This window comes from Sinocyclocheilus grahami, unplaced genomic scaffold (assembly GCF_001515645.1).
Source record: "Sinocyclocheilus grahami isolate Dianchi unplaced genomic scaffold, SAMN03320097.WGS_v1.1 scaffold1088.1, whole genome shotgun sequence".
NCBI lineage: Eukaryota > Metazoa > Chordata > Actinopteri > Cypriniformes > Cyprinidae > Sinocyclocheilus > Sinocyclocheilus grahami.
The window spans coordinates 412,341-424,513 of NW_015506267.1; the positions used below are offsets into that span (position 1 = coordinate 412,341).

The window sequence follows — 12,173 nt, forward strand, 5'->3', positions numbered from 1 at the left end:
AGGTCTGGCAGGGATTGTCGGTGGGGGGAGGGAATAACCAGTGCTCTCTTCCACCCTCAATACCACGACTGAGGTGAGACCCTTCAAGCAAGGCACTGAACCCCCAACTGTCTGTCTGTGTGTGTGTGTGTGTGTGTGTGTGTGTGTGTGTGTGTGTGTGTGTGTGTGTGTGTGTGTGTGTGTGTGGGTGTGTGTGTGTGTGTGTGTGTGTGTGTGTGTGTGTGTGTGTGTGCACTTGGATGGGTTAAAAGCAAAGCACAAATTCCGAATATGGGTCGCCACACATCACTTCACTTTTTCATGCCACCAGCAACATGATGAGAGACGGCGTTGTGGAGGGTTGAATGCAATGCTGTCAGATTACCTCATGTCTCATTCAATGGTGAGAAAACATTACAGTACAAAACGCATTATATTACAATAATTAGCCTTCCATTCTCACTCGGCCTGCAATAGCGTAATGGCACGTGCTGATGGAGTATCATTTCTACACGATCAGGATACGCGGAGGTATTCAAATATATACACTACCGGTCAAAAGTTTGGGATCAGTAAGACTGTAATGTTTTTTAAAGAAGACTCTTCTGCTCATCAAGGCTGCATTTATTTGATCAAAAATACAGAAAAAACTATAATCTTGCAAAATGTTATTACAATATAAAATAATAGTTTCCATTTTAATATCCTTTAAAATGTAATTTATTTCTGTGATGCAAAGCTGAATTTCCATCAGCCATTACTCCAGTCTTCAGAGTCACATGATCCTTCAGAAATCATTCTAATATGCGGATTTATTATTAGAATTATCAATGTTGGAAACAGTTGTGCTGCCAAATATTTTTGGGGAAACTGTGATACTTTTTTCAGGATTCTTTGATGAATAAAAAGTTAAAAAGAAGTATCAAAATATAAATCTTTTCTAACAATATAAATCTTTGCTATCACTTCTTAACAATTTAACACATCCTTGCTGAATAAAGTTTTAATTTCTTTCAAAAAACAGAAAGAATACAAATTTACTGACCCCAAACTTTTTAACTCTAGTGTATATTGTTAGAAATCTAATTCTATTTTAAATAAATGCTCTTCTTTTTAACTTTTTATTCATGAAAGAATCCAGAAAAAAAGTATCACAGGTTCCACAAAAATATTAAGCAGCACAACAGTTCCCAGCACTGATAATAAATCAGCATATTAGAATGATTTCTGAAGGATCATGTGACTCTGAAGACTGGAGTAATGATGCTGAAAATTCAGCTTTGATCACAGGAATAAATTAGATTTTAATGTATATTAAAATAGAAAAATGTTATTTTACATCATAATAATATTTCACAATATTACATTTATTCCTGTATTTCTGATCAAATAAATGCAGCTTTGATGAGCAGAAGAAACTCCTGTAAAAACATTTAAAATCGTTCTGATCCCAAACTTTTGACCGGTGGTGTATGTTTACAGGTAGGATAACCTCGGACCAAGGGACATGATTAGATGAACATTTTATGGTCCTATGCCGTCCACAGACAATATAAATACACATAAATACATGTCGACCACTTAACTTAGTGACTGCTATTGGGCTGTGAAGAGACTTTAAACAAGCATTACAAAAAATGTTTTTGAACCAAATCACCTACCCTGCCTTTAATAATAAGCGGTTTTGTGGAGCAACATTTTGTACCAGTGAGATTTCAGCAAATCTGTGTTATAAAAAAAACACTACTGATACGAAATACGTCAGATGCACAGATTGTGTCTCGTGGCTGGTTAGGACAAAACGTGATGAACACGTCAGATATGTGATTTAGCACTTGATGTCCTACCTGGTTAGAAAAGAGTGTAACAAGTTAACAGAAGCATTTAAAAAACACACTGGTAAACTTACCGAAGGCGCCGACCGCCAGAACCCCGATGATGAGAACCCAGATGAGAACCGGCGCTGTGAAACGCAGCAGCAGCAGGAAGAGAAAGCTAACCACCATCGCAATCACCAGACCACTGACACACACACAGAGAGAAATCGAATTAAATATGACACAGACAAGATCACAGAACTTCATAATCAAGAATATAAAATCTGTCAAAATGTGCACACTATTTCAAATATTTTAATATAGCTTAAACTGCAACAGTAATGATAGTCTGATAATAGTTCATCAAAGAATGAAATAAAAAACAAAAAATTTAATAAGAAACTACAAATTGTTTAGTTCTGAATAAATGATATATTATATAAATTTAAATAATATTATATCATATATTTATAAATACATTTATATTATATTATTATATTTATAAAAGTATATATATATATATATTAAATGTTACTGTTATTTTACTATCAACAATCATATGTATTTTACCATTTAAAATATGATATATATATATATATATATATATTTCAAATAAATTTTATAACATTTTATATATACACACACACACATTAATACTTTTAATTATATATATATATATATATATATATATATAATACAAAATGTTATTAAATAATATTTAAGTCGAACTACTTTATAATGATTTATAAACTGGAATGTTAGATGTTAGATGTTTGACTTGTGTTAAAAATCTATAAAAATAGAAAATATTATTTAACATATAAAATATTATTAAATGTAATATTTTAAATAAATTTTATAAAATGTAATACAAAAGAGCTGGACTCACGCTACGATCCATTGCCACGACTCAGTCGACTACTAGTGTGTAAATCAGGATTTTTAGTGCATAACAAGTATTGATATTTTAAGTTTATTAGTGTGTGTGTGTGTGTGTGTGTGTGTGTGTGTGTGTATTTACCCTGTGGCATTCCTGATCGCTGCCAAAGTCTGATTTGCATCCAATCCAGGAAGAGTGAAGTTTGTGGGAATGTTACTGGGATTATACGCATTTCCTCCCAAACTGGGCAAACACCGGCCCAGCACTAGACAGACAGACAGATGATTGAGGACATTATAAAGATGAGTAAATTACATGGTGTTCAGTGACTCTATTCTTCATCTTCTGTCACTCACCAGAGGTTGTTGGCATGTAGAAAAAAGGACACAACTCTTTATTTACAATGTCCATAGCCGACTGAGAGAGAGAGAGAAATACAGAGACACCAAAAGGTGTAAGAAAACAACCACATTTGATCATTTTTCCTTATTAGATGACATACTTCCTCATTTACACAAACACACTCACATATCGAGTGCCTTGCAGCTGGAAGGATGGGACGCAGTACTCCTGTTTGAAATAATTGGCTGGGTTTGCGCTTGGTGAGTGGGCGAGAGGAGACAAAATCCAGAACTCTGACGGACACGACTTCACACACACCTACAACAAACAAACACAAACATCACGATTCATGAAATATTGGGGGGGTTTTCACAGCTCTGGATGCTTAAAAGAGTTTTCACTTCACTCAAGCACCAACTTTGTCTCAGATGTTTCTCCTAAAATTCCTTAGGAAAAATAAACAGACACAAAACAGTCAATATCTGTCATATGATAAGAATTTAGAGCTATAAAATGAATGTTGAAAAATTACTATTTTAAGTACATCACGTTACTAAATATAACTGAGAAGTGAAAAACTAAAATTGTGTGTGTGTGTATGTGTGTGTGTATGTGTATGTGTGTATGTGTGTGTGTGTATGTATGTATATATGTATATATAAAATATATACATTCAGATACATTTTTATTTTATATGTTGAAGTAGTTTTGTGTGTGTGTGTGTGTGTATGTGTGTGTGTATGTGTATGTGTGTATGTGTGTGTGTGTATGTATGTATATATGTATATATAAAATATATACATTCAGATACATTTTTATTTTATATGTTGAAGTAGTTTTGTGTGTGTGTGTGTGTGTATGTGTGTGTGTATGTGTATGTGTGTATGTGTGTGTGTGTATGTATGTATATATGTATATATAAAATATATACATTCAGATACATTTTTATTTTATATGTTGAAGTAGTTTTGTGTGTGTGTGTGTGTGTGTAAATATATCTTAATCACATTTCACATGTTTAATTCTTATTTCATATGCAGATATGTTACCCAATCATAGCATTTGGTGTTTACATTGAAGTCTTAAAGGAGACATGCCCCTATTAAATGGAACGTTCAAACCAAAGGGTCAAAAAGAACTTAGAAAACAGCCATTTGTTTCTAAATTATGACTGTTTTTGGTATGAAAATCTTATCAATATTATAAGTGGAGCTCAGGGAAAATGCTAAAAGAATTAAAATAAAGATCTGGTACCTGTGTGGTGGGACACTGGAGACCCTGCAGAGCTGCAGCCATGACGTTTGTCGCTGTGGCACATTTGATGATGTCGAAGTACATGACGTTGGGTTTGTCCCTGAGAGACAGACGGACATGAGCATCAAAAGACTGAAACACACTGATGTCTGACTTCTCTAAAACGACTGACGACTGGCGAATCTCACTTGTTCTGTCCGATTCCACAGAACATTCCCGTGGAGTTCCTGGGATACAGCACATGTCGAGGATCTCCATACAGCCAGGCTACAGAAACAAACCATTTCACATGAAATACACACATCAACTATGTTAATTAGCAGAAGAAACATTTATTCTGCACAATTAAATGAGAAGAGAACATGATTAATTTGTTTCATAATCTGAGCTGAATAATGTAGAATTGCTTTACAGTTGAATATAATATAATATAATATAATATAATTGTGCATAAGTCTTTGAATATATTTGATCTATTCTGAAGAATCGACTCCCTTTCAATAATATAATAATATAATATTTGTGCATCTGTCTTTTGTTTATATTTTATCTAGTGCAAAATTCAGAACTGAATTTTGTCTCCCTTTCAATTCATGGAATTTGAATTGAATTGGCCACTGCAGGAAGTTAAATTGCAATTCTATGAAAACAAACACAGGTAATGCATTCTGGGAAATTAAGCAGTCTTCCATCTTGGTCCACAAAAGGTCACTTCCATTAATTCAAATTCAAATGCAGTTCCGCATTCTGTTTGCAACTGTAAACTCAGTGCTTTCAATTTAATTTAAAAATTCTAATTAAAATCCTACATTCCAAATGGAATTCTTATGGTTTTGATAGTTGAGTTGAGAAATGAAATGTGTCTGTGTGTTTTCTACTTTCAGCAGAAACAATGACATTGAGTTACCCATAACCCCTTGCCCTCTCCAGTATTTACATATTGCACATTATGGGAGGCAGACCGAGTTAAATTTCCATATTGCTTTCAGGTCAAAGTAAACACAGCGCCAATACACACAGAGTTCACAGTATGTGTGTGCCTGTGTGCTGAACAGCGATGAGAGATAGACAGAGACAGGAAGACACAATAACAGATGATCAGACAGATAGACACAGAAATGGAGAAATGAACTTACCCAGAATTCCTACCACAATGTAACCGGCGATGACCAGCATGAACAGAAAGCAGCATATGATGTCTGTACAGCTCCTACAGACACACAAGACACAAGCACACACCTCACAAAACCACTCCAGATCATAATTCACCACAAATTCAAAAGAAAGACAAAATTGTGCAATTTTTTTTAGAACCGTTAAAGGAATAGTTCACCCAAAAAAAAGAAAAAATTAGCTGAAAATGTACTCACCCTCCCCTAGTAAAAAAGTTATATATTTAATTACTTAATTAATTTAATACAATCAAATATACTTCAGTACGTCTTTAGTTGGACTTCAGCACTACTTCCACACAATTGCAGTGCATTAAGTACAAAATTAGTTGTTCCAATTTAGCAGACTTTAAGTATACCAGTTTAGTACTATTGCAGAGTATTTTTAGTAAGTACATAAATATGAGAATGTATTTGTAGTACACTTAGCATGAAATAAATGTATTTCAAATACATTTTAGTATATTTATTTTTCACCAAGGTCAGGCCATGGAAGATGTTGATAAGTTTGTTTATTCATCAGTATAGATTTGGAGAAATGTAGCATTACAACACTTGCTCAAATGTCTCATGGATTCTCTGCAGTGAATGGGTGCCGTCTGAATGAGTCCAAACAGCTGAGAAAAACATCATTTGAAAAACATCCATTGCTAAATAAGTGTTGCAATGCTAAATTTCTCCAAATCTGTTCTGATGAAGACGAAAAAATAATTTTTCTATTTCTAAAAATTCTATTTTTCTATTTCAATTTTCATTTTTGGGTGAACTATTCCTTTAAGATGTTTTTGCATTATGACAATTAAACATTAAATTAAATTTCAATACAATTGTTTTTACATCATAATATTATGTTGTACTACCTAATTTACAGGCTACTGAAAAAAATGTAAATGTAAAACATTTTAATGAGAATTATTATAAATATAGAATAATTACAAAACTCAGAGATAAAACATACTGTTATGAAACTAGCATCACAATGCAAAAAAAATAGGCCTTTTCTTCAAATCAAAATATAATTAGTTTTTTTTCTTTTGATTTTGTGGACATACATTCATGAGATTGACACATACGCACCTGTTGTGAATGGGGCCGGTGAATGTGGGGTCAAACTGAGTTGGTTCACCTGAAAAACAAGCAGAGTTTAGATCGGTGGTCAGTGTGTGTCAATAATGAGTGTTTATTGGTGGTGTTACACATCGTAGATTCTCAGTCAGACACTCATAATGGATCTCTGACCTGCCATATTTGTATCCACATCATTTTTTTAGGGTTTGATTGTTTGCTTTGATAAACCAGTTTAGCAGGAACTACAAATCAAAAGAAAACCATTCATGAAAGTGAAGTATTTGGCTTCCTTCATAAAACATTTAGTTCCCACTGAATGGCAGTAATGCAGGTGCAGAAACACCAGTGTTATTTCACTATCATTGAGATATTATCGTTTTTATCAATAGTTTGACGTTCTTTTGTGTGTTATATTTTTCATCGTCATTTTAGTTTTAGTTAAAGTTTTCGAATTTTGTTCTGTGTTTTTGTAATTTTGTTTTGTTTTAATATAGTTTTTATTAATTTGTTTCTATATTTCAGTACATTTAGTACAGAAATCATTTGTCATACTTAAATCATTTCAAAAGTGAAGAGCAGGTCTCACTAAGTACGAGTCGAATAAAATAGACTGTTTAAGTTCAAATGTAAGTGACTGTATAAGGCACAGTGTATATTTTATGTTCTCCAACTAGTCATTATTTATGTTGACTTTTTCGCCATTTTTAATCATCTTTAGCTTCTTTGCTTTCATTTTAAATGGTCCTGCGGTGTGACAATTTGTACAATTATAAAATACTGCTTGCAGACTACATATTTAGTAATTTTAAAAATTAATTTTATGATGCAATTTCAATTTTTCCTTTCTCTTTGGAGTGTTACAAGCTCTTGGTGCATAAAGAAGATCTGTAAAGTTGCAAAGACTAAAGTCTCAAATCCAAAGAGATATTCTTTATAAAAGTTAAGAGTCAACCACGCCTACCTAAAACGTCTCGTTCTAACACGCCCCCACATGTCTACCTCACTATGTGGGAAGATTTGCATAACGCCTCCCAAATGTTCACGCAAAGAAAGAAGGCATAACTTTTATTCTCGTTGTAGTATTGTTGTTGCTGCCGCCATGTTGTGAAAGCGCTGTGTGTTTCGTTGTGAAAGCGAGACTACTTTGTTTGGTCTTCAAAAGAGGACACGACTAGAAATCAGTGGTTAAGTTGTATTTACAACACTGTTCCAGAACAGTTCAACCCAAATATTCAGATGTGTGCAGCGCAATTTATGTAGGAGGAGGACTGTTTCCTGTGAGAGTAGCCTACAATGCCACTGTCTGTTTCTATAAAGTGGGGCAATTCCAACTTTGCAAGGACAGTCTTATAATCCGTAATTATGTCCCCACTGGATGCAACAAATGCCTCGTTTGTAATGGGTTTTAATGTTTTTGTCTCGTCGCTCCGAGACACGGCATCAAAGGATGGTAAGGGGCTTAACATTTCTGTCACACGCTTGAGGTATTCGGCCAATCACAACGCACTGGATAGCTGGCCAATCACAGCACACCTCGCTTTTCAAAACGATGAGCTTTGTAAAAATCGAGGCGTTTCAGAAAGGCGGGGTATAGAGGAGAAACAATAATGTACAGTATGTGGAAAATAATGTGTTTTTTTCCCACACATTGCATTACACCAAATAGACAAAATAATAGTCTTTTTTAGAAACGTCATATGACCCCTTTAATGATTATTTCTAACAAGTATTTTAGATGGAGTTTGTGATGTCATGTGTGACTGCCTGTTAGTTGTCTGTGAGGGTTTGTTGCCTGGCAGCTGTAGTGTTTCATGTTACTTTAATGCCACACATGGGTATTGAACCGTCAAATACAAACACTGAAGCTTTTCTACCCTTTAAACAGGAGAGGAAAAAAGAGACAGATGGAATAAAAAAGGGGATGATTTGAATATCATTTGAATTCAAAGATGGAGCCAAACTGCAGACACACACTCAGTCACAAACTAATCATGAGTGTTTTTGTACACTTCCTCTCATGAAACCTGCTGATCAGGACGGGCGCTTCGTGTGACCGGATCTTCAGGATGTTCCTGAATGTGATCATTTACTGAGCATGACTCTAAACATGATGCACATGAGCGTTTGTGTTCATGTCCACATGTACACCTATGATCATTTACTAGAAATGCTTTTTTTAATGCATTTCAATTTAATTCTTAAATTTAACTCAACTCAAGTTTCTGGTTAAAAGTTTTGATTTTGACAATTTTTATCTTGTGAAAGCAACACATATATGACAAAGAAAGTCAAAATATTAATCCACTATTTTGTAGGGGGGGTCAAAATGACAATTTTCACCTGAGTAAAATCTGTTGAGTTTAGCAATCTGGTAACAATTTACAATAAGGTTCCATTAGTTAATGTTAGTTAATGTATTAACTAACATGCAATGAACAATACATTTATTGCAGTATTTATTCATCTTTGTTAATGTTAGTTAGTTCATGTTAATTCACAGTGCATTAACTAATGTTAACAAGCACAACTTTTGATTTTAATAATGCATTAGTAAATGTTGAAATTAACAAGAAATAAGATTAATAAATGCTATAGAAGTATTGTTCATTCTTAGTTCATGTTAACTAATGTTAACTAACGAACCTTATTGTAAAGTGTTACCAGCAATTTCTGTTGCATTATGTGCCAACGGTGGCCGTTCAAAAATGACAAAAAGCACTCTTCACACTTTTTTTGTCCTGTAACTCAAGAAGTATTAAAGATGTCTCTATGTCCTTTTAGATTTTTGGTACCTTCGTTTTCAAGGCCCTTTATGTTTCATGGCTCCATGTGCAAATTGTTGGTTGAAAACCAAATGTGGCTCACTTTGCATGCAGTTGATGTTTTTATTTTAAAGATGAATGTCTGAAGAACAAATAATGTACAAACTAGAATTATATCTTAATTCCCTCTATCAAAACAAATGCATAGAACAGGGGTCACCAAACTCGGTCCTGGAGGGCCGGTGTCCTGCAGAGTTTAGCTCCAACTTGCCTCAACACACCAGCCTTCCAGTTTGGTGACCCCTAGCATAGAACATAGTTCTCTGAGTGCTAAAAAACTTTCTTTTTTTCAAGGTTTGTGTTCCTGTAACTCAAGAAGTGTTAAAGATATCTCAATATGATTTTAGAATCTGGTTCTTAAGAAACCTTTCTTTTGACATCTTCATTTTTAAGGCCTTATATGGTTCATTCCTAGCGATATGGGGATCTCAATGCAGCGCCATGTCCACCCAGGTGAAAAGGACGTAGTATTAAATGTATTAAAAATATACTTGAAATTCAAGTAGTATGTTTATAATACATTTGTATTCCCAACATGCTTATTTGAAGTGCAATGAAAAAATATATTGAATTGCATTTTAATATTTTTCTAAAAAGTATACTAGAAGTACTTTTGTATTAAATATATGCTTAGTTATACTTTTAAGGAATATGCTAAACAGAAGCATACTTTTAATGTATTTATAAAAAGTATACTAGAAATACTTTGGTAATAAATATATGCTTAGTTACACTTTTAAGGAATATGCTAAACACAAGCACACTATTAGTATATTTCTAAAAAGTATAGTAGAAATACTATGTTAATAAATATATTTTTAGTTACACTTTTAAGGAATATGCTAAACACAAGCACACTATTAGTATATTTCTAAAAAGTATAGTAGAAATACTATGTTAATAAATATATTTTTAGTTACACTTTTAAGGGATATACTAAACACAAGCATACTTATAGTGACTTTTTAGTGTATTTATAGAAAACATACTTATGTTACCCTTACTTAAAGTATATTTTATGTCTATTTTGTGTAAGAACATAACAAAATGACTACACTTTTAGTGGGTTTTTAATGTACTTTATATTGCAGTAGGCCTACACATGGTTATATTTTAAATATTTATGTATTTATAATTTTTATATTTGGAATATTTTGAAAAACATTTTTAACATTTACAATGCGCAAACATTTGTCAACTATTATTAAGCATTGCGATATTTAAAATATGTTGTTTAATATGTTGTTCAGTTTTACTTAAAAGGTTATGCTACTTTGGTTGATCAGGCTGTTGTTTATAAGGTGTTTATAAATTTGTTCAAGCTTGACGCCTTTATTTTCTAATATATATTTCTGAAATTCCCACAAGGATTTCAACATTTTGTCAACTATTATTAAGCATTGCGATATTTAAAATATGTTGTTTAATATGTTGTTCAGTTTTACTTAAAAGGTTATGCTACTTTGGTTGATTAGGCTGTTGTTCATAAGGTGTTTATAAATTTGTTCAAGCTTGACGCCTTTATATTCTAATATATATTTCTGAAATTCCCACAAGGATTTCAACATCATATATGAAAAAAAAACAACAAACAAAACCTTGCGTTTACTTGTGTTTAAATTCAAACAACACACTGACTAAACCTGATTGGTTCCAGAGCCATTGAACGGCTCTGATTGGTTCATATGATAATGAGCTTCATATATAAAATATGATGTGCTTGCAAATGTCTCTTGAATGTGAATATATATTTCTGAAATTCCCACAAGGATTTCAACATCATATATGAAAAAAAAAACAACAAACAAAAACTTGCGTTTACATGTGTTTAAATTCAAACCACACACTGACTAAACCTGATTGGTTCCAGAGCCATTGAACGGCTCTGATTGGTTCATATGATAATGAGCTTCATATATAAAATATGATGTGCTTGCAAATGTCTCTTGAATGTGAATATAAGTGTAAATTTAAACAGTATTATATAGAGCGGTCGCCGATCGTGTCTCTTTAGGGCACTTGGAGGAAGCCACGCAATTCATATGGATTACTTTGGCTATGTTTTTTTTTTGCGATTTCAACTTTTTGAAACGTGAACATCTTTGGTGAATCTTCTTTCATCGGAGGGACATAAATCTCTCAGATTTTTATTAAAATATCTCCGCTTTTCTTTTGAAGATGAACGAAAGTCTTAGATGGTTTGGAGCATCTTAAGGGTGAGTGATGACAGAATTCAAATTGTTTTGGGGGAACTATGAAATTAATTAGAAAATATAGAGGTATTTTCTTATTTTTCGCAGCTTCTACAAGCGTGTATGGCGTCTGGCTTTTGGAACCTCACTGTGACTTCAGGTAAGATTTAATTAAACGTTATTTGTCTGTCGTGTTTTTGACCCATGCATTGGCAGAAAAAAAATAAATAAATAAAATTAGTCATTATAACATGTACAACATTAACATTCTTTTATTTGCAAAATTAAGTTGTGTATTTATTTATTTCTGATTTCCTGAACAATTTGGCTTCATTGTAATGAGGTTAATGATCTTTGAAAAACCATGATTATGAACATACAATTACTTTGTCTTGAGCTGATTAGCCAACTGTGGTAGTATTCGCTGATTGGTGTTTATATTTGTTCATGCTTGTCAACCTTATCGCCTTTATTTATCTATCTATATATATATATATATATATATATATATATATATATATATATAAATTAGTACCAATACAATAGTAATATTTAAATGTGACATTATAATGAATCATCACATAAACAAACAAACAAACAAACACTATTAGACCTATATTATAAAATGCATAACAGATCATGGCGAC

At 32.8% G+C, this 12,173-nt stretch overlaps 1 protein-coding gene across 1 annotated transcript in view; it reads right to left on the minus strand.

Moving 5' to 3' along the window:
- Positions 1-12,173, minus strand: part of slc44a4 (solute carrier family 44 member 4) — a 29,556-nt gene that overhangs the window by 9,801 nt on the left and 7,582 nt on the right. The window contains 8 exon segments of the mRNA XM_016252107.1: positions 1,889-2,001; positions 2,686-2,941; positions 3,033-3,093; positions 3,205-3,336; positions 4,273-4,372; positions 4,461-4,539; positions 5,409-5,482; positions 6,522-6,570. Of these exon segments, the coding sequence (XP_016107593.1) occupies positions 1,889-2,001; positions 2,686-2,941; positions 3,033-3,093; positions 3,205-3,336; positions 4,273-4,372; positions 4,461-4,539; positions 5,409-5,482; positions 6,522-6,570 (864 nt within the window).